The 27354-nt window shown below is 56.3% G+C and overlaps 10 protein-coding genes across 10 annotated transcripts; 5 read left to right on the forward strand and 5 right to left on the reverse strand.

Annotated features, from left to right (window-relative positions):
• Positions 1-253: 253 nt before the first annotated feature.
• PHSY_003088 (hypothetical protein) lies at positions 254-1879 on the forward strand (the record flags this gene model as incomplete). Its single annotated transcript, XM_012333709.1, has 1 exon — positions 254-1879. One exon carries the CDS (start codon positions 254-256, stop codon positions 1877-1879), a length of 1626 nt encoding a protein of 541 aa, XP_012189099.1.
• Positions 1880-2937: 1058 nt separating this feature from the next.
• Positions 2938-4855, forward strand: PHSY_003089 (multidrug transporter; the record flags this gene model as incomplete). The annotated part of the gene is made up of 2 exons (XM_012333710.1): positions 2938-4474; positions 4563-4855. 2 exons carry the CDS (start codon positions 2938-2940, stop codon positions 4853-4855), a joined length of 1830 nt encoding a protein of 609 aa, XP_012189100.1.
• A 311-nt stretch (positions 4856-5166) lies between these two features.
• Positions 5167-7785, reverse strand: PHSY_003090 (hypothetical protein; the record flags this gene model as incomplete). The annotated part of the gene is made up of 1 exon (XM_012333711.1): positions 5167-7785. One exon carries the CDS (start codon positions 7783-7785, stop codon positions 5167-5169), a length of 2619 nt encoding a protein of 872 aa, XP_012189101.1.
• Positions 7786-7895: 110 nt separating this feature from the next.
• On the reverse strand, positions 7896-8270 carry PHSY_003091 (hypothetical protein; the record flags this gene model as incomplete). Its single annotated transcript, XM_012333712.1, has 1 exon — positions 7896-8270. One exon carries the CDS (start codon positions 8268-8270, stop codon positions 7896-7898), a length of 375 nt encoding a protein of 124 aa, XP_012189102.1.
• Positions 8271-9426: 1156 nt separating this feature from the next.
• Positions 9427-9906, reverse strand: PHSY_003092 (RNA-binding protein; the record flags this gene model as incomplete). Its single annotated transcript, XM_012333713.1, has 1 exon — positions 9427-9906. One exon carries the CDS (start codon positions 9904-9906, stop codon positions 9427-9429), a length of 480 nt encoding a protein of 159 aa, XP_012189103.1.
• A 93-nt stretch (positions 9907-9999) lies between these two features.
• On the forward strand, positions 10000-13206 carry PHSY_003093 (ubiquitin carboxyl-terminal hydrolase; the record flags this gene model as incomplete). Its single annotated transcript, XM_012333714.1, has 1 exon — positions 10000-13206. One exon carries the CDS (start codon positions 10000-10002, stop codon positions 13204-13206), a length of 3207 nt encoding a protein of 1068 aa, XP_012189104.1.
• Positions 13207-14865: 1659 nt separating this feature from the next.
• On the forward strand, positions 14866-18642 carry PHSY_003094 (raffinose synthase protein; the record flags this gene model as incomplete). The annotated part of the gene is made up of 1 exon (XM_012333715.1): positions 14866-18642. The coding sequence occupies one exon, from the start codon at positions 14866-14868 to the stop codon at positions 18640-18642; it is 3777 nt and encodes a 1258-aa protein (XP_012189105.1).
• Positions 18643-18933: 291 nt separating this feature from the next.
• PHSY_003095 (allantoate transporter) lies at positions 18934-20484 on the reverse strand (the record flags this gene model as incomplete). The annotated part of the gene is made up of 1 exon (XM_012333716.1): positions 18934-20484. The coding sequence occupies one exon, from the start codon at positions 20482-20484 to the stop codon at positions 18934-18936; it is 1551 nt and encodes a 516-aa protein (XP_012189106.1).
• Positions 20485-22258: 1774 nt separating this feature from the next.
• PHSY_003096 (hypothetical protein) lies at positions 22259-22833 on the reverse strand (the record flags this gene model as incomplete). Its single annotated transcript, XM_012333717.1, has 2 exons — positions 22259-22579; positions 22678-22833. The coding sequence occupies 2 exons, from the start codon at positions 22831-22833 to the stop codon at positions 22259-22261; spliced, it is 477 nt and encodes a 158-aa protein (XP_012189107.1).
• A 516-nt stretch (positions 22834-23349) lies between these two features.
• Positions 23350-27081, forward strand: PHSY_003097 (hypothetical protein; the record flags this gene model as incomplete). The annotated part of the gene is made up of 1 exon (XM_012333718.1): positions 23350-27081. One exon carries the CDS (start codon positions 23350-23352, stop codon positions 27079-27081), a length of 3732 nt encoding a protein of 1243 aa, XP_012189108.1.
• Between the last annotated feature and the right edge of the window lie 273 nt (positions 27082-27354).

Consider the following 27354-nt stretch of genomic DNA (forward strand, 5'->3'; position numbering starts at 1 on the left):
GCCTCTGCAGCGCGTGTGCCTTAGTGCAAGGGAGTGTGTCTGTCAGGCGAGTTCTTCTCGGATTCTCTCTCTCTATGGAAAGATTGTTCGACTGCAAAGCTTTTGCACCACCATCTCGACCGTCCTTAGGTGTTCATAGCAGCTTGTCATCGTTGCTTGCACAAGGTCCTGTCATCTATCACCAACACTCTTCCGACACCATTGACAAAGCATAGTCTTGCCCCACGTGCCGACCACGCCCAGAACCGCAACCATGGCCGAGAAGTACGACTTGACACAGACCCTCCTGCCCTACCTCGACAGGCACTTGGGTCTGCCACTTCTCTCCCACCTCGCCGACTCTGGCATCTTTTCGCAGACCGACATCGCAAAGGCCCAGTATGAGTTGGCGAAAAACACTTCCATGGTCGACTATGCGCTCCAGCTTCACGAGCAGGCGTACCCTAACCAACCCGCACCTGCCGAGATCGAAAAGCAGCGAGAGAACGCCATCGCCTTGAACGACAAGCTTGGCTCGGAAGTTGACCACGTCCTCAACGTCATCCAAGATCCCAGTGTTGCCTCTGCGCTCAAGCAGGACAAGGCACAGAACTTGCAGTGGCTCGAAGAGAACTTCAACCTCACCAGCGAGCAGATCAACGCACTCTACCGATACGGATACTTCCAATTCAACTGTGGTAACTACGGCGATGCCTCGTCGTACCTCTACCACTTCCGCGTCCTCTCCACCGACCCTGTGCTCACCATGAGCTCGCACTGGGGTAAGCTCGCCAGCGACATCCTTGTCGGTGAGTGGGAACAGGCTCTCAGCGAGCTCAAGTTGTTGCGAGAGCTGCTCGACTCTTCCGCCGCCCACGCTACCGCATCCTACGCTCAGCCATCAACCTCCAACGGCACCAGCCGCAACGATGACTTGACGCAGGAAGGTCTCTTGAAGAAGCGCGCATGGCTGCTTCACTGGGCTCTTTTCATCTTCTTCAACCACCCCGCAGGCCGCGAGCAGCTCGTCGAGATGTTCCTTTCTCCCGTCTACCTCAACACCATCCAAACCACCTGCTGGTGGTTGCTCCGATACGTCGTTGCCGCCCTGTTGCTTTCGCGACGAACAACGCGCGTCTACCTGGTGCAGCAGCCTGCTCCCGCCACCCTCATGACCTCGGCCTCGAGCGCCAACGTCAACAAGTTGAGCTCTCAGCAGGCTATCAAGGACATTGTCAACATCATCGATTCGGAATCGTACCGACTTGCCGGCACCGACCCCATCGTCGATTTCCTCTCCAAGCTCTTTGTTGACTTTGACTTCGAGGCCGCCCAGGAGCAGCTCACACTCGCCGAGCAGGTCGCTGCCAAGGACTTCTTCCTCGGAGAGTTCAAGGACGAGCTGGTCGAGGCATGCCGTGTTATCATCTCCGAAGCGTACTGCCGAATTCACTCCAAGGTCGACATCGCTGACCTCGTCAAGCGACTTAACCTTTCCAAGGAGGATGGCGAAAAGTGGATCGTCAACCTGGTGCGCGACACGCGTGCTGATGCCAAGATCGACTTCAAGGAGGGTATGGTGTTTATGAACCCCACTCATCCTCCTGTCTACCAGACTATCATCGAAAAGACCCGAGGTTTCACCTTCCGGACCTCGGCCATGGGCACGGCTATCGACCGCAAGGCACACCCGCCCTCGTTCAACAACACACATAACCTCAACGGCAACGACAAGCGCGGCGGCGCCGGCGGTCGTGGTGGCCGCGGTGGTCAGCGCAACCAGGGTGGTCAGCGAGACCGCTCGCACGCCAACAACAACGAGTCGAAGCGTGATGGCGAGTCGGCGCCAGCCGCAGAGGCACAGCAACAGCAATCAGCGCCAGCAGTCGCTGCCAACTAAGCGGTGTTTGCAACGCATCACCCGCTCCAATTCAAAAGGCAAGGCGCCCGTCGCAGCCATCGCAGAGCCGAGTAATTTCATCAAGGCACTGCTGTTTGTTGGATCGGTCATCTGGTGCTAGACGTTTAATGCTCGAGTATCAAGTGGCCATACAACGTCTCGCCAGCGTTCGTTCTTTGATGCTCTCAACCAACCCTTCTGTAGATTACATGGTACATCATTGACGACATTTCCATCGTGCATCCTGAGCTCTGCTGCTGTGCCTGAGCTTCATTTGTCTAAGGTATTGAGCGGCGACAACAATCACCGTCAGCTTCTCTGAGCCGTTGTTCATGAGCTTTGCGATCTGTCAGTCGAGAGCAGGCACACCGAACGGACAAAGGTCATGAGGCTTGAAGGATCGTGTGATGCGGGTCTCTTGAAAAGGTGCAAGGTCCTACGGCAGCTGAAACGCAGTTCCGCGGACACAAAGCTGTCAAGCGATCAAAAAAGAGGACGCCGGCGGCGGCGCGACAGGACTCTGTGGAAATTGCTCTCGTATCACGCAACACCGGAAGAGGCTCATCCGAAGCAGCATGAATTCGACAGGCCGGAATGCGGCCTCTCCGATAACAACCTCTGCGCCGAATAAGTCTGCGACGCAGCGCTAAGATTCCTTCAACGGCTCGTCACTCGTCTACGTGCTGGAACGTCAAGCGCAGCAAGTTCGTATTGTGATGTCCTAGACGGCAAGAGAGCAATTAGCCGAACAGCTGGTTAAAATCGACCGAAAGAGCCAGGCGGCAGGCAGTCAGGGTCCTCTATCTGCTGACGTCCAAGGGAAACTCGATGATAAGCGGTGGAATCAATCCTCGTTCAACATACCGTGACCGCCCTTTGGCTCTTCCTACCATCCAACAGGAAAGCGTCGCCGTTGCACCGAGCCTTGCGGGCGACACGTCTTCGCGAACCAGGCGGAACGGAGTCAGAGGACCCATCCACGTTGGATTCATCTAGATACCTCTTCATCGATCTGGTTTCGAGACGCCAGTTTACGGGCCCGACCGATTCTGCCCAAGATGACCCGTCAAAACCACGAAGCGCAAGACGAGACGACTCCGTTGCTGCGATACCACAACAGTGCCGATAGCCAAGGAAGATGGTCACTGGCGCGTCGACGATCTTCGGCCTTTCTGTCCTTCCTCTCACGACCGGAAGGCGAGGACGGCGACGAGTACCTCGAATGGCAACGGAAGCGCTCTCGATACCTGATCATCGGCCTGCTGTTGCTGAACAATGCTGGCATCGGCATCTTGAATTCGTTCGCCATCGAAATGGTTCAGACTCTGGCATGTGCAGAGTACTACTACTCCTCGCCCGATGGATCCACGTTCCCAACGCTTCCGACCGTAGGTGATCCATCCGACCTCTGCTCCGTCGCTTGGGTCGACAAGCGCATCAGCCAAGTCAGCACATACGCGGACACATTCGGCAGTCTCACGTCTATCATCTGTTCGCTCGTTCTGGCGAAAGCCATCTTCCCACGCTTCAGCCGCAGAGCAATCGGCATCTCCGCCATATCGTCCTTATTGCTTTTCGGGGTCTGTCTGGCTTTGATCCCGACTCACTACTCATTCGATCCTACAATGCCATCCGTCTCGACGATGCATCCCAGAACGGCACTCAACCTCTTTCTCGCCGTGTACGTTGTTGGAGGTCTGTTAGGCGGGCCCCAGACCGCCATGCCACTCTTGGGCCAGGTCATGATGCTCGATGTATGTCGCGTTGACGAAAAGACGACTGCGTTTGCTCAAATTTCAGCCACGCAGACCTTGGGCATCGGTATCGCATCTCTACTGCTGCGAATCATCCTGCCCTCTTTCGGCATCGAGTTCAGCGTATTACGCCATCAGGGTCCCTTTTCGCCGTTCTGGATGTTTGTCATCGCGACCGCCATCACCACGGTGCTCGTCATCCTCCTTCTTCCAGAGACAAAGTCGATGACAGTAGCTCAGTCTCAGTCCCGTCGAGACTCGGCCTCGAGCAGTGATGGGCTACTATACACAACAGAAAGCAATGCAGAGGGGCAGACACCTTCCTCGTCCGCGATGAACAAGCCGCGGTCCTCACCGCAAAACTTCCTACAAACTACCAAGGAGACTTTGGGTCTATTCAGCTACCTTCTTCCATACCGGACATCCCCCGGAGCCAGAATGGACTACAAGCTGACCCTCATCCTCTGCGCTACCATCTTCAGCGACACCATCACACTCGTCTGGGGCAATCTCTTGGTCTTCTGTTCAACACACCTTCGCTGGGGTCCGAAGAATGTGAGCACTTTCATGGGCTTGCTATCGCTCAAAGGTGTTTTCGCCATGTTCTGTCTGCCCTACATTGTCAAAGCTGTACATCGCATCGTAAAGAGGCGGATGCGTGAGGAGGTTTTGGCCGCCAATGTTGAGGAGCTGTCGGCAGAAACGCAGCTGGTGAAACGCGAGCGGTCTGTCATCAAGACTGACAGCATAATCGCTATTGGTTCGTTGGTTGCTGATTGCTCTTGCTTCATCATGATGGGTATCGCAGCCACCCGCCTGTCAAGTGGTGGTATCTATGCGAGTGAGTGCTCTCATGATCAAATCACGAACTCACATCCGTTTCACCGAACACTGACACCGTTTCTTTCCGTCCCTTTTACGTCCGACAGGCACGTTCTTCCTCCTCCTCGCATCCGGTGCAATCCCAGCAATTCAGGCTCTCTCCGTCGACTTTTTCCTCGCCCAGAACCGCCCCACGACAGACTCCGTCGCCGCAAGAGACACCTTCGTAGGCTTCATGAACATCCTCTTTTCCATCATGGCCACCTTCGGCCCGCTCATCAACAACACCATCTACACTTGGAGCGTAGACAACAATATACCATCGCTCGTCTTCTTCTGGACGGCAAGCGTCAGCTTCATCTCGCTGATCTTTGTGTCTCTGGCCGGTTTCACAACGTAGATTTGTACATGTAGACACTATGCCACTCCGTAAGGAAGCCTATGTTGCTCATTTCACAATAGACCCTCGAGTGTTGCGCAACTGAGAGGGTGCAGTCCATGGTGCGAAATATTTTCAACCTGTCTTGTGCGCATTCTATGACCACTCCAATCACATGCTGTCACAGCACAGACTGCCACACAATCGACACATCGCACATGGGGTATATTGATTGACTCGTAATCACACCAAACTACTTCACCGAATTCACCTCCTCACGCTCCCTGCACATCCCTGCTCACCGTTTCCCCCTATCCTCCGCTCTGCACCGCTCACCTCCCAACCTCCGAAATAGGCACCCCCACACCACCGCCTCCTCCAATTCCATTCAGCATACTGCTGCTCGTCGCATGATCGAAATCGTTAAAGATGGGCAAGATACTCTGCATGTAAGAGTCCAGCAGATCGTCCGTTCCCAACCAAGTGTTGGTCACCGATTCCAACGTCGAAGCACTGTTGTTGCCGATCTGAGCCGGGATGGATCCTCCCCCACCGCGATAGGCGGATGAGAGGGGTGAAGGTGCGCCGTTGTTGAGCATGCCATTCATGTATGAATTCGAACTCGCGCCAGGCGTGGACGCGTAGGGGTAGGCGTAACTTGTGCCGCCCGGGGTAGAGACGCCATTCAAGTTGGAGCCTGACGGTCCGACAAATCCAGTTCGATTCAGAGATGGAGTTTGCAATCCACCCTGGGCAGCCGTCTCGAACGCAAGCGCCATATCGCTCATAGGTACGGCAGATGCTGCTGGAGCACCTGGTGTCGAGGGTCCCACAGCAGTCGCCTTCTGAGCATCGAAGCCAGACGCACTGCCACTTGCAACGGAAGCACCTCTTCTCATATCGGTTGCGTCTCCCGCACCTCGAGGGCTCGGCAAGCCCATGCCGCTCGATGAAGCCGACATGTGGGACGAGTCTCGCAGACGCTGACGTTTCCTCCGCGATTTTTCGGCTCGGTCCCTCTCGACCAACTCGGCGCTGAGCGACAGGATGAAGCGACCGTAGAAACGCGCGAACGATCGCGAGTGCGTCGAGTCGCGCGGGTCGCCAGCCAACATGAGACCGAGCTGGACCACCAAGCCACGGGTCTCGATCGGTCCATTCTTCAACAGGTGAACACCGGACCAGCCGAGCATCGCCGCGACGATGCGGCTGACCGTGTGCGCATTGCCTTGCAACTTGTCCAGGGCGAGCCGGCATGCGTCGGTCAGCAGCACAACGCAGTTCTCGCGCGCAGCTTTGACCGAGTCGCCGCAGATACGGAGGATGCGCATGCCAGATGCTTCGCAAATCACCTTCCTGCGATCAGACTCGCGGATGGCATGCGTGTTGATGAGGACCTGGATGTGTAGTCCGATAATGCGCATGATGGTCGACGTGAGTCCGTGCTTGTCCAATGCAGGGTGCTCGCACCAGGCTTCGGACCAGGCCGAAAACAAAACGTTGGCCGAAACACGGATGCTCTCGATCGACCCGACCTCGTAGTAGCTCTGGCTGAAGATGCGAGTGCGCATGATCTCCTCGATGCGACGCAGGTGCAAGAAGGATACAATCTGGATGTCATTGTCGAGAGAGACGGGAGACTTGAGCCAATCGTTGAGAGTGCCCCAGTCGACATCCAACGTCGTGTTGGGACGTTGGCCGGAGAACGAGCTGAAGCTTCTCTCCATGATCGCGGCAAGCGCCCACGTCCTCGAGCGGTCTCGAGCATGTCGACGTGCTATCTCGTCCTCCTGTGGCGTGTCGTCTCGCATGGCTAGGTCGAGCTCCTTGGCCATGCGTGCAGCTGTTCCGATGAGCAACCACGCACGGTCTTCGGCCATGAGCGGGGTGAGGTGCGCCCACATGGGCCAAATGATGAGGCCTTTGACAACACTAACGCTCTTGACGTTCCGGCTGAGCACCTCGACAATGAGCGAATCAACGAGGGCGCGCAGCTGAGGGAATTGCTCAATGGAGCGTGGAGTGCGGTCGACCGAAGTTGCGACGGCGAGAATGACGGAAAAGAGAAAGTTGGACGACTCCTTGACGGTCGCGACGTTGTGGATGACTGGATCGAGGACGCAGAACTGCTCGTGAATGACGTCCATGAAGATGCCAAAGAGGCGGTGTACATCGTCCATGGTGACGATACCCTGGTCTAGCGGGTCACAGCGACGAGTGTCCCAGTTTGCGGAAGCGGAAGCCCCGGAAAAGTAGGAGGCACGCTCGCAGGCAGCATGACCAAGGCAGGATCGAGTCCAGCCGTTGTTCTCGAGCATAGCTGCAATATCGCTAGCCGATCTTGCCTGCGCATCATCCACGTCGTGGGCAACGTCATCGGAGTAAAGGTTCGAGGCTGGACGCTTCTTGCCGTCGACAAGAATCGCAGGACTCTGAGGTCTATCGTCCAGGTGTCCGATGTCGGCAGCGAGCTCATCCTCCTCGCTGTCGGACTCGGTGCATCGCTTGCCGAGGGCAGCTTCCGAGAGACAGAGGAGTGGATTGGTGGACGAAGGTGGCATGCGAGACTCTCGGATTAGGAGGCCATCGTGGTACTTGGAAGTGCGTCGAGCGCTGCCATTGCTGGCGATGCTGTGAGAGCCGTGGGATGAGATCGCGGTGGGTAGAGACGAGGACTGGAGCGAGGCTGAAGAGGATGAAGTAGCCGCACTTTGGGGCGATTGGTGATTGCTTGCGCTGGCGTCAGATCCGTGGCGTTGTGCATGATAAGGGTCCACGGTAGCGACTTGAGGGTAGGCGCCAGACAGATTGGCACCCCCCCGTTGGTCCCAAGCAACAGTGCGTCGATACGAAGGGCTGCCGTTCGAAGTGTCGTGTGGGACGGGAGAGCTTCGATCTAGCTTGTCGTTGGGAGCGTGCGATTGGTATCTGTGATCGTGTTGTCGCTGCATGGCCTCTGACTGTTCGCGAGCGCGTGTAGCCAGGCTGAGACGGTGAGAGTATGCAGTCGCAAGTGGTGTCAGTATCAATTGAGGTTAAAAAAGGGAACGGCGAGGCCGACTTACTTTTTGGTACCGGGCTTTTTGCCTCGACGGGATGCGGTCCAGTTGCATTCGAGGCCCTTTGCTTCGCAACGCGAGCAGTTTTGTGCGTCTTTACGTTTGCCGTTGCATTTGATCTTTGCTTTGCGGCATCTGTCGAGGAGCGATAGCCGCAGCAGTTGACGAGATCGCACAAGGTGTCGATCGACGATGCGACGACGAGCAGAAGCGTGTCGTTCGAGGAGGTATACGTGAGCGATGAGGTGAATATGGACGAGTGAAAAGAATAATGGGGCAAGTTGTATGAGTTCATCGAGCAGGAGAAGGGATACGACGCTGGGATATACCGAGATGGCGTATGCATTGCCGCAGGGTGCGGATGTTTCGCGACGCATATGCTGGTGGCTGCCAACCCGAAAGCAAGGTCACACTTACTCTAGACAGGCTTGAGAGTTACGGATCCTAGGTCGCTCTCCGACGAGATCCTCGTCCATGCTTGTGTCCATCTTGAACAAGAGAGCGGAGGTTGTACGAGGTCGAGAGTGATGGTGGATCGGCAAGGCTGTGAGAGTTGCTCTGCGCCGAAGCTCACACACTGCCACTCAGCCGCACAAGTGGGAAAATTTGATTTTGTACCAAGCGCAGTCGAGGAGATATGCCTCGGATTGACCCCTGCCGGCTATGATTCCCGACGCAGCGACAGAAATTTTTCGCAGAGAGTCCGATTATTCGGGCCATGAGAGCTCAGGTTAGGTTAGTAGCCGGCCAACTGTCTCGGTACAGACTCCACAGCCAGAAGCAACCAAAAATGTGAATGTTATTAGCTACGTCTCGACATTTTCACATTGGAGCCTGGCTTGGGAGAATGGAGAGACGAAGGGCAGGACAGCTGGACACTCAAAGCCTGCGGCAGCGCAGCAGATCCTGTCAACGGTCCCTCTGATCAAGCCAGAAGGAAAGCGCATCTGGCAAAGCTCTCCCTGTCGCACTTCATCTCGCGACGACGAGAGCATCGTCCCCGTCAGCCGTTCAAGATATGGCCTGGGCGGCGAAAAATTGAGTCTTTTGTGGGGGAGAAAGAAATCGAGAATTTTTTGGGCTGGCTCGTCTCCCGGGAGGAGGTCTTTCTTCCATTTTGGGTGATAAGTCAAGGATGAGATGGAAGCGAGCAGCATGTGCCTGGCGCCCAGAAAAATCGTCAACCTGCATGCCGAAGCGAACCTCCTTCGTCACATCTCTCACACCCGGGCAGGATGCACGGCAACGCGCATGCTCGCGATGCGATGCAGATGGATGAGGCTTGCTTCAACAGGGACTGCGTGAGATGAGAAAGCGGAGGCAGAATGTGGGGCACAGCGTCGGATCTCGAAGCAAGCCACAAGGTCAGCCCAGTCATGATGCCGCCCCGTCTGTGCTCGCCGGTCGATTCCACTTGGCCGACGACCGACCGACCGAACGAGCGTTCGAACTCACTTTTCTCTCTCGGATCCTTCCGCTGCCATTCTGGGCTGCCTCAATTCCGAACCCCTGCTCTTATTTCCATGGACAGCTTTAGCTAGCTCCTCCAGGCAGTACCGAGTGTAGTCCAACATCAGCGTTCAAGCCCACGCGGAGAGAGGGTCTTCTGTCCTTGGCCCGCCCGCACTCGTTATTCCGCCCACCATTACGCTTGCTGTCGTCCTTCGCAACCCCTCTGCGCTTCTCTGGCGTTTGCCGTCCCTGCACTTTCTTCCCCACCTTCTCGCACCTCACCTCATCTCGGTCGCCCTCACCCTCGCCCCGGTCCGAAACCTTCAACACTGCATTCGCATCGGCTTTTTCGATCACCTGAATGACCTCCTTGTCTTGATTCTTTCCGACCGACTCGCTCTCGCATCTTCCTCGCTGTCGCCTGGCCGGGTTCCCGACTTTCTTCTGAGACGCTTGCCAGATCAAGATTTCCTTGGTTCCTACTGATATTGCTGGCTTCTCCCTCAACGCACGGACAAAGCAAGGCGCAATGCTAGCATAGACTCGTTTCGCTCGCGCCATTCCAACGCTCTAACCGCGCGCCTAAGCAGCCCCATCCATCGCGAGATCTGTATAAGGTGCCTGTTTTGTGCATCATCGCAACCTGCCGACGAAATGTCGTTCAGCTGGAAGGGCCTTCTCGGCGTCAACCAGTCTTCTGCATCGTCCTCTCTCGCATCTCCGGGAACGTCGACATCCAACAACGCCTCGACCGCACCCAGCTCTAATGCGCCAAGTCATACCACTTCGGCTTCAGCCGCCACCACCTCCACGGCAGCTTCTTCGACCTCGGCGGCATCTTCTGCGATGAGTCCATCTGCATCACGCAGTCCTCTCAACGCCAATCCTTACTCGGCAACCCAATCACCAGCTCCGGCTGTACCACTGTTCGGTGGCATGATGCCTGGCTCGACTTCGTATCACAGCACCAGCTACATCCCATCGTCATCCTCTACCACACAATCTTCTCTCGTATCGCGCAAGCCCTCCGAGATTCCCCTCAACGCCGTCGAAGGTGGAGGATACCTGCTCGGCATGGAAAACTTTGGCAACACCTGCTACGTTAACTCCGTGATGCAGTCGCTCTACTTTTGTCGGCCCTTTCGCGACTCGGTGCTCAGCTACAAGGCGTCCGGTCGGGAACGATCCGAATCAGATCCGAGTAGCACGAACGGGCTCCTTTCGATCGGTGATCTAAGCTCTCGTTCTCCCCCAGAAACCGCAGCTCAGGCCACCGACGGCGTGCCTCCCTCAGATACCCTGTTTGCATCGCTACGTGATCTGTTCGAAGTGATACAGCAGTCGGGCCATCACAAGGCATTGTCGTCGCCGACCAGATCCACCGCTCCCGGATCTCTACCCCTCGCCAGCCCCCTATCCCCTTCCCCGCCCGCTGCAGGCGCTGCAGAGCAGCCCGCTGTCGTTGTCGCACGAAAGACCTCCATTCTTGGCCGCCCTTCCACCGCAGGCGCTGTTGCCGGGAGAGGTGGTTCGGGCAGTCATACAGTTTCCTCTGCCACCGTCAGCGCCGGTGCGACGGCGGCGCAGGCAATTCCAATCACGCCCAACTCGGTGGCAGGCTCCGGACCCCCCAACCTATCCATCTCGACAAGCTCGGCGGGCACGCTGGCCTCTGGCTTCCCCTCGGTGGATTCGAGTGCCGTCAAATCCTTCCTCACCACACTCAAGCGCGAAAATGTGCTCTTCGACAGCACCATGCATCAGGACGCACACGAGATGCTCAACTTTGTGCTCAACAAGGTCGGCGAGGACCTCATCGATGCCGACAAGGCAAAAAGCCGCGTCAAAATGCAGAGTCGCAACCCTTACCTCAACACCAGAACCGCTTCGGACAAGACGATCGATGCGCTACGCAAGCGGAATGTCATGGAGGTCGGCCCCAACGGCAAGACGTGCGTCCATCGTCTCTTCGAAGGTGTGCTCACCAACGAGACCCGCTGCCTCACATGCGAGACCGTCACGTCCCGTGACGAATGCTTCCTCGATCTCTCGATCGACATTGACAAGAACTCGTCCGTCACGTCCTGCTTGCGTCAGTTCTCGGCCTCGGAAATGCTGCGGTCCAGAAACAAATTCTTCTGCGACTCTTGCTCCGGTTTGCAGGAGGCAGAGAAGCGCATGAAGATAAAGAAGCTGCCCAACGTTCTCGCCCTCCATCTCAAACGATTCAAATACGAAGAGACGGTGCAGCGCTATGTCAAGCTCGCCTACCGCGTCGTCTTCCCACACGAGCTTCGCCTCTTCAACACATCCGATGACGCTGAAGATCCGGATCGTCTTTACGAGCTCTGCGCCATCGTCGTACACATAGGTGCAGGCCCTCATCACGGCCACTACATCGCCGTGGTCAAAGTTGGCGATCGCTGGGTCCAATTTGACGACGACGTTGTCACTTATATCGACGAGGCCGAGCTGACCAAGTACTATGGCGACCGTCCTGGTCTGGGCAGCGCCTACGTACTCTTCTACCAGGCAGTTGATTTAGATTTCGATGGACTCGGACTCGAGGATCCTGCGCTTCAAGCTTCGGCCCAGCAGCGAGCCGCCTCGGGCGTGACCGCTGAAGCGAGAGGCAGAGCAGGCCTCAAGGTGCCAGACATGACCGACCCGCGAGGCAACATTTCACCTGACAGATCGGGCGCAGCTGCCACGGCGAATCGACCGCGGCTAGATTCGGTCACCGAAGGAAGCCCACTGGTATCCGTGGGCGCGGGTCAAGCCGAGCCCGGCCAAGGCGGAAACGGCTGGTTCGGATCCTTCCGAAAACGTGCAGGAAGCCAATCGAGAAGGAGGCCAAAGACAGCATCCGCTTTGGAGCCTACCTTGGGCAATATGCCCAGTCTGCCAGGGTTGCCGGTTTCAAGTACACATGTCGATCTCGCGAAGCATACAGCTCCCGAAGGTGACGGTGCGAGGCCAGACAACGTCTCGGCCCCGATGCAGTCGGCTGCTGCCAACGATAGCGCCTCGCGCGGCACAACTGTACTCGCATCGTCTGCCGCGACGCCAGCCACGGAGGGAGTACCATCGACGCACCATCCCCAGCCTCTTACCAGCGCCTCAAATGCCGGAGTAGAGGCGACAGCCACTTCGCCGATGCGCAATGGCTTCACATCAATCAACGCAGCGTCGACAGTCAGCTCAGACGCCAACGTCACTCGCGCCACCACAGAGTCGCCAAGTGAATCCAAGTATGACCGCATGCTGGGCAATCAAGCCGACGCTGCCGCGAACCGTGTGGCGCGCGAGCAGAATCTCATGCGCGGTGCGATGAATCGCCGTGCTCGCGCCGCTTCCGAGGGTTTTCCTTCCTCTGGCATGGTGGTGGAGGCGCCCTTGTCTCTTGGTCCGTTGGTCGCCGAGCCGGAAGACGGCCGTGTTGCTGTGGTAACGCCAAGCGCTGTTGATCCTGATGTGTCGGCGGCATCGTCCTCGACGTCACCACAACGCGAGGCGTCCACCGGAGGAAGCGGATTTGCGCCTCTTGAGCGGCTTATGTCGTCCAAACAGAAAGCACAAGCGAAGACCGCACGACGTGCATCCTCGAGCTACTCTCCCATGTCTCCGACAGCAGAGCGGGCGGACAAGAAGGATGGCATGCTTTCGAATCTGTTCAGCTCGTCTTCATCATCTTCTTCGTCGGCGGCCCAGTCGAAGCGCAACTCGATGCAGCAGCTGGGGAATGGGGCGAGCCCCAATGTAGCAGGAGGCGGAGAAGAAGCGGGCCCTCCGACGCGCAAGCCTAGTATCTCGACGAGGACGTTCAGCAAGACGTTTGGGTTTGGTCGCAAGAACGGATGAAGCTGGGGAAGCGTAGATTAGGAAAGCACATGCGAGCATATCACACTAGCAATACAACAGCTCTGGTAGCAACCGAATATAGACACTTGAAAAGATCACAATACGTACGTCTCGAAGCACATTGTGAGAGCGCAGGCCTCCAATGGTATGACCATATTGTGTTTGTTCAGGAAAGCGAGCTTGGTTGAAGGACGACTCAAGAGGCATTGAGCAACGCTCTACATGCTGCTGTGATAGGAACGGAAGGCATCCTCCGTTGAGAGCATTGGATTTGGAGCCCCGCTCGGACATGCAGCGGCCATGAGAGTCGAACGAAGAACATGGCGTGCAAGAGAGGAGGCCACCAAAACTCGCGCCGGAGGAAAATTTTACGCGCCCTCCCTCGCGTGTTGTGTTGTATTCGACCTCGGTTGGCGGCTGTTGTGTTGTTCGCCATGCCTTCCAACGTTGTCTCGTTAGCTTGTTCGAACATCAGCCATTGTGGGCAAAGATCAGTCATGCTCGACTGCGTTGAAATGCCGTAGCCATCACATCGCATTGTGGCTGCAGGCACGCTTCACCGTTAAGCACGCAGACCGCTGTATCATAGCATACTTTCAAGCAAGCAGGGGAGCTGAACCGACGAGACCTGCCTGTCTAGTGAGCGAACGATTTTGAAAATGACGAGCGATAAGGAGGGCTAGCAGTCAAGAATTCAGGTACCGCCGAAACACGGACGCCGAGACTTCGATCGCAGCGTCGCCGACAGGAGAGACAGTTGGGAAGGTCGCGCACAGCGCACAACGACAGCGAGCCTGGCAGACGCAGCCGGAGCAGCGCCCACGTGTCAATCGATCAATGCAGAAACTTGCAGACTGCAGCTTGCAGCTGAAATTTCAACACCTGCCTCCGGCGATGAGAAAAAATCTCCTCGAACGCTATCGTCATTGTCGGCAGTCGGTGGTCACTTGACGAACAGTCATGGTTGGCCACACCATGCTAGCAGTTCGGAACTGGCAAACGTCCGTCTCTGTCGGAGCGAACAGGCGAAAGCAACCCCGACGAGTGGCTTGCTCTCTCGCTCTCTGTTACTGGAGCATTCGCCGTGGCTGCGTTGTTGATATTTTGTTTACGACGTGTACGCGCCAAAGTTTTTGTGGGCTGCAGACGTGAATCATAGCCGCTGCAGCCTGACAGCAACACTGAAACAGAACCCTGCATCCTTCTTTGTTTCTGGAGTCTGAAACGCTCTCCGTCCCGGTCGTCGTTACTGGCAGCAACATCGCTTGTCCTAATCGTCCAGGCTGCGGCTGCGGTGTCCGATCTCGACGAGGTTCCGATTCACTGTTCCATTGGGGGTCCCAATCTTGGCGTCCCCGAGGTGCTCCGCTTAGCCATTGTGCGGCTCCTTGTCTCCACTTCCTCTGCTGGCGCTGCTTCCCACAAGCACCCCGGACGGCTACCAAAGCTTGTTTGTCTCTGCAGACTCTGATAGTGCTTCTCCGCTGTCAGTCGAAGCTCTCGAGTCCGGGGCTTGTCTCAGGTTCATTTACCCCACACCGAAGGCATTGCGCCTCCCTCCCATCAAACGACCACCATCGTCTTAATAGGTGCCTGGGAGCTTTCCAGGTAGCTGTCCTCTTCATCTATATCTTCTCCACAGCGTTGCCTCTGTTCGCGATGCGCTCATCACCCGTCTTTCAGCCCGCACTCAACTCGGTGCGTACCGTATCGCAGAGGAAAGCATGCGATCAGGGTCTCACCTTCGCTGCACACTATCCTGCTGATGACTACGCCGCCTCGCTAGCCAGCGGTGCAGCTCGTCTGGAGCTCTGGACCGATCTTCCCGTCTCTCAGGTGGATGCCGCCTCAACTTCTCGCTCGACAGCATGGAGCGCTGTGCCCCTTCAGCCCCTCAGGGCCTCCGTCGGCAACGATAGCGGATACACCTTTGCGGCTGCAGTCAAGTGCTCGGAAGACGCAGCCGACGGTGCCTTTGGCTTTACCTATCGAATCGTTCATCCCGACGGCAAGATCGATTGGCTCGGGTCGCCGTCAAACGACGGTCAGATCTACCTACCTTGTTCTCAGCTCCCTCGTTACACCTTTGCGCAGCTCGTGCAGCCTCACTCGAGCTCAGATCTCAAACTGAGCGAAAACAACTCTGCGAGCGCCGAGCTTGACAGTTGCGCTTCACTGGCTAGTCTGGTGGCCTCGCGTCGACAGAGTCAAGGCAGCATCGCTTTCAGTATCAATGCCAACCACGTTCAAGCAGGCATCGTGGTTGAGAGAACCAAATCGACCTGGTGCACGTCCAGACGCTTCCGATCGCTCGACGAAGTGTCAGCGGACTTTGGGTCCAATCTCATCATCCTCGAGCTGTCTCAGTCTCCCGACAAGGAAGTGTTGGTGATCTTGCCGGTCTTTGAAGATGGTCATCCGCCGGCTCGAATGGTGCGTGGCTCATCCGACGGCGATAACGTTAATTTCGAGATTGTCGGCGCCGGTGCCCAACAGGCAAAAGTCGTGCTCGCTCTCGGTACCCTCACCGACCTCAAACAAGTCATCGCAGCGTGCCGCTCTCACGCAGCAAGAACGCTTCGCACAAGTATCCACGAACCGCTGGGTCTCTCTTGGTCCGCGAAAAAGCTGCTTGATTCCGACTCTTCCCTCTCCTTCGATGCCATCGTGCCCTCCCTTCCATATGCGTACGAGGACTCCGAGTTCACTGATGCCTCATTCTTCTCCGACTCTACCGCAGTAGATAGCTCACAGACCAGTCTCAGCTCGGCGAGCTCGATGATCCTCCCTCCCACCGACGACGCTCACGCAAAACGGGAAGAGCAAGATGACACATCGACTGTCAACGGCGACCGCACCTTCCAGGCTGAAACGCAACCACAGCCGCCACAACCCCAGACCGGGCTTGGTTTCTGCACATGGGAAGCAATGCAAAACGACGAAAGACGGCCCTACCTCTCCGAAGTCGTCGCTGCCCTCGAAGCAGCAGAGAGCCGACTTGGCCAAGGCTCGATCGTCGCCCTGCTTATCGACGATGGCTGGCAAGATGTCGCGCGAGGAGTTGACGATCGAGGTCGACTCAATAGCTTTGACATGGATCCCTTGATGCTCGATCTTGACGAGGCCTCTGTTGAGGAGCAAGAAGATCTCGATACGTTACCCGTGAGCAATTGCGTCCTTGCTCGCTACACCTCCTACATCCGAAAGCGATTCCCTTCGATTCGTTCGATTGGCTGCTGGATGTCGTTAGCTGGATACTGGGACGGCGTTCATCCCGGCGGCCCCATCGCTGCTGGCCTCAGTGCACCGCTGCGTCACGCTCATATCGACGATCCCTTCCGCCACGCCAGTCGAGACTGGTTTGTGCCAGCCACCGAACTCGACATGCATCTCTTCTGGGATCGCGCGTTCCATTCCTTGCGACATAGCGGCGTTGATTTCGTCAAGATCGACGCCCAAGCCGAATGGGAATGGATCCAAGATGAGACAACCTCCGTTGCCTTTGGTCGCCATGCAACTAGTCTCAGTGCAGCGTCGCTCAGCAAGGCAGCGTTCGAAGCGATGGAGGGAGCTGCGACGCGCTATTTCGGCGCATCCGGCGGCGTCATCCACTCGATGGCCTTCACTTCGAATTTCACCAACACCCTTCGTACGCTCCCGAGTCGAGGCATGACCATCCGCAGCACGGATGACTTCTTCCCTCGGATCCCTGAAGCTCACCGTCATCATCTGGCACACAACGTCTACAACTCGCTGTTGCTTCCCGAGCACGTGTGCGACGCAGACATGCTCTCCCACTGCTCCAGCGACGCAGACAATTCGAACGACACCGAATATACTGGATATCATGCCTCGTTCCGAGCATTCACAGACGCACGCCTGTGGATCTCGGACAAGACGGATGCACCTCGACACACCGGATTGCGCGCTCTTGTGGCTCCTCCGTCACTGTCGGGCGAAGAGGCAAGGATCGCTGTTCAGGCGTCGGGCAAGTTGCTCGCTGGGACTGCCTTTGAAGACCTCATCGGTGACGGACCAGGTCCGGCACTGAAGTTGGGCGTTCAGCACGAGGGGATCGCAAGCGCGACTGTAGGTTTCTGGAACCTGCGTGCCGATCACGCCGAGACCTTCGACGTCGTTGATCTTGATCAGATGCTCGACAAGGTTGACAGCAACGATCAATTGTCTGGCTCGCTGTTCACCTACTATGCTGTTCGAAGTTTCCGATCGGGCAAAATCTGGCTCCTCACTAGCGATCAGAGTCAAGGAGGAAGGTTGCTGGGTGTGAATCTGGCAGCAGACTCTTGGGAGGTCTTGACGATCGCTCCAATGCTGACCACCATGGTCGAAGGGGTGAGGGTGGCTTTCCTTGGCTCAAGTGAGCATTTCATGACACCAGAAGGAGTACGCTCGATCACCATTGCCACTTTGAACCCCGACAAGGAGAGTAGAAGGCGGTCGTACTTGTCGCATTCTCGACGACCATCGCACCACCGACGTCGATCCACTCGTTCGATCAGCACCGACGGCTCGCTTGCATTCATCGACTTGAACAACGCTACGAAGGACGAGTCGTCTCTGACGGTCACCGCAGTCGACAATTTGATGCAGAGATCGGACGGCGGTGCAAAAGCGGTGATTCTTTCGCTCGCTCTGATCAATGGTCTCTTCGCGTTTCTGCACACCACCATCACTGGTGTTGTCCGCGTTCCTAACAAGGGCAAGGGTAGCATCGGGCGACGTGGAACAGCTGGAGTCGACATTGTCGATACGATGGTCGGCATGCTTGATAAGCTTCAGACGTTGTTCGTGTTTGGATTGCTCGTGCTCGCTTCCTGGACGTCGACGTTGCCAAAGGCGTCCACGAACGGCGGAAAGAGGGCATCGTGGTTGTCGTACCTTGACAGGAGACAAATCCCAGAGGGCGAGCCAGGGCTGGACGGCAAGACCCTCAGAAGGGTCCGACTGCGACCAGCCGACGCAGTAGCCACGCTCAAACGCTGCCTCACCTCTCGCACCATCGTTCCGCTCCGCGACTGTCCGATTTCCCTCACAGAACCTCACCTCAGCCCGTCAAAGCTCAAGCCACTCTCGCCTCGAGTCGAAACACCACGTACAGCAACGACCTCCACGACCACAGACGTAGTCGTAACCGCACTCGTCGACGTGGCTGCCAAAATCAGCTTCCTCGTCCTCTGCGCCGACCGCGACTCGATCAAAACGTGCAAGATCGACCGCAGCAGATACGAGTGCGCTTCAACACCATGGATTCGCATCGAGGAGGTGTTTGTAGAGGGAGGTTCGGTCAAGATGGAAGGTAAGGCTTTGAGCGTAGAGGTCGATATGAGGGCGTGGAAGGAGAATCAGGATGTGACGTTTTTGCAGAGTTTGTCGGGGCCGGTGAGTGTGGCGCTTCGCATTAGCGGGTCTTGTTGAAGTCGGGAGTAAGGACAGGTCAACTTCTCGAAGCTCAAGCGTGTGTGTGCGGGATCGCGAGGATGAAGGTTTCGGGAAGGACGAGGCGATCCGTGCCACCCCGCATCTGGAGTCACATTTGTCCCACATGTCAGACCTGAGAAAGACAATGGTCGCGCAGTGCGACGTCCGGAATTCATTTTGACTTGCATGAGACTGATTTGTACAAAGGCCTTCTCCTCCTCCTCCGCTCATACTTCCTGTCACTCATCCTTGTCTCCCAATCTCTTCCCTCGCCTGTCGATGCTCGATCTAGTAAGGGTATCTAAAGCTCGATCGCTGCTTGTCCGTCAGATCCGTCAGATCTTCGCAATCTTCGACCTGGGCATCTTCCTCCGCCGCATTGCCGAGAGTCCCGTTCTTCTTGTTCCACAGGTAGTGCGTCGTGCCGATGGCGATGAGGCAGGCGGAAGCGAAGCCGAACATGGCGATGAGGGTGATCTTTGCGGGAACGTAGTCGGGGGCGTCGGCAGCTCGGTAGGTTTGCGGTCCGATGAGGTTGCCGACTGAGTATCCTACTTGGAGGAGGGCGTTGAAGACGATCCTTTTGGTCGTTCCCGAGACGCTTCCGGACAACCATGAGTACAGAAAAGGTGATGCGACAGGGTAAGCATAAACGAGTACAAAGCCAGTAAAGCGAGCGGCTTTGGCAGCCGGGGGGATGGCGATCATCATGCAACCTCCGACGATGGCGATGAGGTACATGAAGACACCGGGGATGACTCGAGTTCGAGTCTTGTACGACATCCAAGCACCGAAGTAGACCGCGACGACCTCCATCGCGCCCGGTGCCATACCAAGCAGCGCTGTCGTCTTGGTGTTGTAGTGGAAAGCCGAAATAATGGCACTCGAAAAGTTCGAGACGCCACCATTGGCAATGTTTGCACTGCAGACTGCCAAGAAGAACATGTAGAGCCTGACGTCGCGGATAGCCTCCCACATCTGCTCCCACTTCCACGTGGTATCGTGGATACCGGACTTGTTCTGCTTGATCCTGTGCACTGCGACCTGTCTCTCCCTCTCGTTGAGGTAGCGGATGGTTGCGGGGGAATCCGGCATGAAGAGCAACACGACGATGCCGAAGAACAGAGCGATGCCGCCGAGGATGAGGTACATCTGCTGCCAGACCTTCAAGTTGGAAGGCTTTTGAACTTGCAGAGCGTACGAGATGCCACCGCCCAAGATCTGAGCCCAGCCGTTGTTGGCGAACCAGATCGAGGTACGGGTGACTTGCTCCTGTTTGGTGTAGAATCGTCCGGTGAGGAGGATGAATGCTGGTGTGAGAGCTGCTTCGAACCAACCCAAAAGGAAGCGAACACCGACCAGCTGGGCGTAGTTACTACACGCTGCGTGGGCACCTAGCGAGACGGCCCAGAGCACGATGCACGCGGCAACGTAACGAGACAGTTGAACTTTTTGCAGAAAGAAACCGTGGACCGGCGTCGCAACCAGGTAGCCTACGTAGAAGAAGCTTCCCAACCAAGAATACTCCTGTCCCTTGAGATGCGCGTCCTTTTTGAGGCCGAGGAGCGAGGCGTAGTTGAGCGAAGTCTTGTCGAGAAACTGAAGCAGCACGGCGACGCACATGAGGGGCATGAGGATGATGTCGATCTTGCGCAGCACCTGACGAAGCTCGGACGGGGTGATGTCGGACGCCGAGGAGGCGAGGGCAGCTGCTTTGGCATTTTCACCGGCGTAGGTGGTCGAGGTGACTTCGTAGGGGGATGGGGTGGAGTCGAGATCGCCCTTTTCGGGTGTTGAGGGCGACTTTGAGACGTCGCGCTCAACGATGTGGCCGGTCATCTTTGATGTATGACGCTGAGGGAGGGAGGCGAGGCCGAAGGTTTGGTGGATGATGGTCAGGACGGTGGCGGAAAGCCTCAAGTCAAGCTAGTCGTGTAAATACTCTTTGACGAGCATGAGGCTGACTGAATAAGCGAGGTGCAGCATGCTCTGCGATGTACCACGTTGCTCATACTCGCCTATCTCAGGAGTATTGCCATTGCACCAATGACCAATGCTCGGAAAGATCCGCCAAGCATCTCGTCTGCTATCAGTTCATCAGGATCAGACCAGCGGCAAGGCACACAAGAAGATTGCGAAGCTTGATTGATTGGTGCCCTCGTGCAGAACCTTGACCTGCATCTCCTTATCTATCTCGTGTCAGAATCAAACCTCACATGCACCTTTTTATGTGCACGCGGCGGCATCGGCGAATTTGTGGGCCGCCCACAACGAACTCAGAGCCTCGGGTACCGTCGGCAAGCAATCTCGGCTTTAGGCAACACACGATTCTGGGACTTCGTATGTCGAAATCGCTGCAGGCAGTGAGCTTTCTTCTCGCGCCATAAGTAGATTCAATCACAAGCAAGCATCCGTTCTCCCCAAACTGTCAAGGGCGTTCTGATACGCTTTCAAGCATTTTGAGGTGATACAACTCAGGACTTTGTCCTGAATTGTCATCGTGTGGCGGTCCAAGGATAGTCGTATAGCTAGACGCTCTCGCCTGGTCTACAGACGAATGCTCGAGAATGGCCTCGAGGACCATGCTATAAACCCGACATCACATGTCGGAGTAGCAAGTGGCCGGCCACCATGGAAACTTCCTATTCGCGTTCGATCAGTTCCGCTTATCTAGAACCACGGAAATTTCAAGAGGCTTCGAACCAATGAAAAGCGTCAATCGCGGCAGGTCGGGCGAGTTCGCCATGAATTCTTATCTGCTCTCTCAGGAACGGCACAAGCGAAGGGGAAAGATCGGTTAAATATGCAGATCCTTTGTCACGAGTGTACTGTACTTCTGCTTGGGAACGCGTTGCTGATGTTTCATTCGACGGAGAGGGCTATCGGAGAGAGAAGCCAACTGATGCAGTTAGCGTGGCTCCGGGGTCCTTAGGCGCCGAATCGGCACCATCACGGGCTTCAATGCGCGTGTTAGGCCTGCACACGGTGTCTCTCACAAACAATGAGACCCAAGGGATGTTGGACATCCCAAGAATTGCAGCTTGCAAGCGGAACCATGTGCAGACATTGATGGAATCCTTCCAAATGAGAGGCATCAATCTTGTCCCTCAGGGACACGCGGAAGCTCCAGTGTATTATCAGCCCAACGTAATCGGTCAGATGGTGCTCACCGACGCAGGTTTATGTGCGCAGTGCGGTCAAGACACCTTCCTTATTGCTCGCAGCGCCGACTCTTTCCCTCGCAGGCGCACTCCTCTCAAATCGCTGCGTCGTGTGGCCGAAAGTCGGACAATCTGACACCAATCGTACAAGCGGGTGTGGCCGCCAAGATCGCCAACGACCGCGCTACTGAAAAACGTGACGCTTGCATATCCGCCGAATCATTACGCCGAGAGAGGCAACAGTAGAAGGGTATACGTATCATTTCGTGAGTCTTCGACACCTGATGATGCAGCGCCAAGTGAAGTCTGCGTCCGCGATGATACTTTGAGGCGGAAAGCGGTACAAATACAAGTCTTAGAGGTCGAAGGCTGCCTTGATGGGAGACAAGCAGTGAACGCTTGACGTTCTATCATCTAGTAAGCTTACGATGGCTGCCCCGGACAGCCATGGTTTACAAGTCCATCGATGACTTGCTCACGGCGTCGTCGTCAGCAGCCTCCATGTTGGACAGATTGAATGCTGCGTTTCGTCGGTACTGATCATGGCAATGCCGATCGGAAGGGAAGAGAGGGTGGTGTGTCAGCGCTACTTTGTGCCAAGTGCTACGGCAACTGAACAAGATACTCACGGCTTCGGAAAGCTCTGCAACGATCGTGATGGACTGGTTGTGGTTGTTGATCTCGACGACCGATTTGTCGAGTTCGAGCAACGCTTCGTTGAGGCGATGGACGTTCTTGGTGATACGTTCGAGCAGCAGCGACTGCCTCTCCTCCTATGAGTTGTACAAGATGCAAAGCACGAATAGAAAGGAGCTCGTGTCAATGGTATGTTCGCCGAGTCTGTTCTGGGATGAAACGGTGGAATACTTACATGTGGGTTCTCCATGCTGACTGCTTGTTGATTGCGACGATGGTGAACGAGAGGCAAGCGACGACGAGCGGCTGGGCAATGCAACAAAAGTGTCACTTTGGTGTTGCTCTCTCCGACATTTTGCCAAACACGCGCGCGTCTCGTTCCACAGTCCATTCGTGTTGAGCGCTTTCCCAGGTTTGATTCGTGCGACAATAGTACGGAAGAAACAGACGCGCTCTAACACATTTGATATCGACAAATCATTTCAGAGGCCGCGCACGAGTCGACGTGGAGCAAGGATGTCCAACAGGTCAGTCGAACAAGGTTTTGTGACGCAAAATGAACCTATCATTCGGGGTTCAGCATTCCGCCGCTCTCTAGATTCTCATCACGAAGATCTTCTCGAGACAGCGGCGCCGCTCAATTTGTGGTTGTTTGGTCGTGCATTTCCGCAACTCGTGTGGCCACCTCAACGCACAGATCTTTTTCGGTTCTTTCTCCTTCTCTCATCATCACCTCAAGATCATCGCAACGCAATAGGACACCAATCGTTTCAGACGGTGCTCCTTTGATCTTCGCTTACGACCAGCAAGAACCAGCTTCTCTGGCTCGCAACTGCTTCTTCGACTGTTTGCTGCTTTTCGCCGCAACGGTCTGCAGTCGCACGTCGAGGTGCACATCTTGCCCGGCATGAAGATCGCCATCCAGTCGCCCGAGATCGCCTCGGTGTCGCTGCACAAGAGCATTCCCACCCATCTCCATCTCTACGTGCTCCCCTTCCTCTCGCTCTACCCTGTCTGGGCCTATGCCTACTTCTTGAAGTACGACGAGTGGGTCAAGTCCGAAGAGTGGACCTTTGTCTTTACGGTCCTTCTCGTCTCTGGTCACGCGCTTAGCTTCCTCGTCACAAAATGGAGCATTGCCGCCAAGGTGCTCACCACCTGCGTCAATGCCAAGGGTCTCGAGGATGCCGAGCTCGTCCGAATCCACCCTCTCATGCACAAGGGCGAAGGCGCCATCGTCTCGCTCGATCGTGTAGAGCGACCCAACCTCCCCATCGAAATCTCGTTCACCTACCAAGCCGACAAGTATATCCTCGCTACTCCTGACGCCTCCGCTGCACCTACCGACATCTTTGTCTCACCGCTTATCAAGGAACCCACCTTCCGTCGTCTGCCCTACCCTGCCGACGCAAAGCCGCCACTGTCGCAATTCCAGTCCTACCGTGGCTTCAAATCCGAGAAGGATGTCGAGCTTGCCCTCGGCACCTTTGGCAAGAATGAGCTCGATATTCCCAAGCCCAAGTTCGTTGACCTCTTCCTCGAACATGCCGTCGCTCCCTTCTTCGTCTTCCAGGTGTTCTGCGTCGGTCTCTGGATGCTCGACGAATACTGGTACTACTCGCTCTTCACACTCTTCATGCTCGTCGTGTTCGAGTGCACCGTCGTCTTCCAGAGATTGCGCACACTGAGCGAATTCAGGACCATGTCGATCCAGCCTTACAAGATCTGGGTCTATCGAGCCGGCAAGTGGACCGAGATGATGACCTCGGACCTCCTCCCCGGCGATCTCGTGTCGATCGATCGCTCCAAGGAAGACTCGGCCACTCCCTGCGACTTGCTGCTTGTTGCCGGCTCGACCATCGTCAACGAGGCCATGCTTTCGGGTGAGAGTACTCCTTTGCTCAAGGAAAACATTGAGCTGCGCGACAGCAAGGACATCCTCGACGTCAACGGCGCCGACCGCAACAACGTCGTCTTTGGTGGCACAAAGGTGCTCCAGACCACCGCACCTGAAGCCGACAGCAGCTACGCCAAGATTCGCGCTCCCGACAATGGCGCTCTCGGCGTCGTCCTCCGCACCGGTTTCGGAACCTCGCAGGGTCAGCTCATCCGTCTCATGGTCTTCCAGAACGAGTCCCGCGTCACCGCAAACAACCTCGAAAGCTTCGTGTTCATCGGTTTCCTTCTCATCTTTGCCATCGCTGCCAGTGGATACGTGTGGGTACGCGGTACCGAGATGGAACGACCCAAGGGCAAGCTGTTGCTCGACTGCGTGCTCATCATCACCTCGGTGGTGCCGCCCGAGCTGCCTATGGAGCTATCCATGGCCGTCAACGCTTCGCTCATGGCCTTGGCCAAGTATGCCATCTTCTGTACCGAGCCTTTCCGCATTCCTTATGCTGGTCGCGTCGATGTCTGCTGCTTTGACAAGACAGGTACCATTACGGGCGAGGATCTCGAGGTGCAAGGTGTGGTCAACTGCTCGCCCAGCGGCGACTCGCCGTTGATTCCGCTCAAGGAAGCTTCCGCCGAGACGACGTTGACGCTTGCTTCCGCGCACGCCCTCGTGTTGCTTGAGGACGGTCTTGTCGGAGACCCGATGGAGAAGACGACCCTGGAAGCTATGGACTGGAAGCTCAACAAGGGCGACATGCTGACTCCTACCGATCCCAAGGCCGGCCCACACCGATTTGGCGTTCAGGTCCGCCGTCGATTCCAGTTCTCGTCTGCACTCAAACGTATGTCGACCGTCAACCATGTTATCGACCAGACCGGTAACCGCCGTGTCATGATCGCAGTCAAAGGTGCACCCGAGACACTCAAGACCATGTTTGCTCAGCTTCCCGCCCACTACGACGAGACATACAAGGGTTTCACCCGCCGTGGATCGCGTGTGCTCGCGCTCGGGTACCGCTTCGTCGACAATGTCTCGGCCAACGACACCAACGCCATCAACGCTTTGCAGAGAGACCAGGTGGAAGCGGACCTCAAGTTTGCCGGGTTCCTCGTCTTCCACTGCCCTCTCAAGCCGGACGCTATCGAGTCGCTCAAGCAGCTCAACGACTCTTCGCACCGCTGCATCATGATCACGGGAGACAACCCGCTGACCGCTGTGCACGTTGCTACCCAGGTTGAGATTGTGGACCGCCAGACGCTGATTTTGGATGTTCGCGAGGGCGCTTCGTCGGAGCAAGATCTGGTTTGGCGATCGGTTGACGAGGTGGTCATCATCCCCATCAAAGCATCTGAGCCCATCGACACCAAGCTCTTCGACCAATACGACATCTGCATCACGGGCGTGGCCATGAAGCAGTATCAGGACAACGCCGTCGCGTGGAACCAGCTCGTCCAGAACACTTGGGTCTACGCGCGTGTCTCTCCCTCGCAGAAGGAGTTCATCCTCAACTCGCTCAAGTCGCTCGGCTACATCACGCTCATGGCCGGAGACGGTACGAACGACGTCGGCGCGCTGAAAGCGGCCAACATCGGCGTTGCTCTTCTCGACGGAACTCAGGAGGATTTGGTTAAGATCGCAGAGCATCAGAAGATGGAGCGCATGAAGAAGGTGTACGAATCGCAGCTGTCGCTGACGGCGCGATTCGGACAGCCGCCTCCGCCCGTCCCACCGATGCTGAAGGACAAGTTCCCCGAACTCGAGAAGGCGAGGGACGAAGCGCTGGCCAAGATGAACACCGCACGGACCACGGACAAGAAGGCCAAGTTTGATTTGTCGGCGATCACGTCTTCGATGGCGGACGCGGATATCGACGATGGACCGCCGCAGATTCGACTGGGAGATGCGTCTGTTGCAGCGCCGTTTACGTCCAAGCTGTCCAACGTTTCGTCGATCATTGCCATCATTCGACAGGGCAGGTGTACCTTGGTGGCGACGATCCAGATGTACAAGATCCTGGCGTTGAATTGTCTGATCCAGGCGTACTCGTTGTCAGTGTTGTATCTGGATGGGATCAAGTTTGGAGATTACCAGGTGACCATCTCCGGTATGTTGGCGTCGGTGTGCTTCTTGTGCATTTCTCGAGGACAGCCTATCGAGAAGTTGTCCAAGGAGAGACCGGTTGCCAACATTCTCAACGCTTACGTGTTTGGATCGATCCTGACGCAGACGGCGTTGCACATTGGAAGCATGTACTACATCCAATCGCTTTCGGTGCAGTACGAGTCGTTGGATGAGGTCATCGATCTGGAAGCCAAGTTCTCCCCGTCCTTGCTCAACACAGGAGTGTACCTTCTCGGTCTCAGTCAGACGATTTCCACCTTTGCGGTCAACTACATCGGACGACCCTGGAGGGAATCCATCAGAGAGAACAAGTACCTCTACTACGGACTGGTCAGTGTAGGCGGTATCGCGATCGCGGGAGCTACGGAGTTCATGCCAGAGCTGAACGAGTGGTTGCAGCTGGTCAAGATGCAGAGTGGATACCAGGTGAGGCTGGTGGCGGTGATGACGGTGGACTTCTTGGGAAGCTATGTGCTGGAGAGCTTTTGGTCGTTGTTCGCGGATGTCAAGCCGAAGGAGTTGGTGACGAGGGGATCGGAGAGGAGGATCGAGAGGAGGAAGAGGGAGACGGTGGAGAAGAGGATCGAGGAGGAGAAGCAGGCGGAGAAGAAGGATCTGTAAGCGGGAAGGGATTCGTGACCGATGGAAGAGGGAAAGTCGGATAACCCGTTGATTCGTCACACTTCATCGAGCTCCTTGGGGGAAGATGTTCTCTTATGCCATCCATGTACATAGACATTCGCAACGACTGTTTCATCCCATCAAGCCAGTACCTCCAACGATGATGCGAGCTCACTGCTTCTGTTCAAAAAAGCTCCCGTCGTCACGGACAACGGTCAAAATTCCGCATCGTTTTAGTCGCACGCAGGCCAAAAAACCACGCCTGAAATTCGC

This window comes from Pseudozyma hubeiensis, assembly GCF_000403515.1.
Source record: "Pseudozyma hubeiensis SY62 DNA, scaffold: PHS32, whole genome shotgun sequence".
Lineage (NCBI taxonomy): Eukaryota > Fungi > Basidiomycota > Ustilaginomycetes > Ustilaginales > Ustilaginaceae > Pseudozyma > Pseudozyma hubeiensis.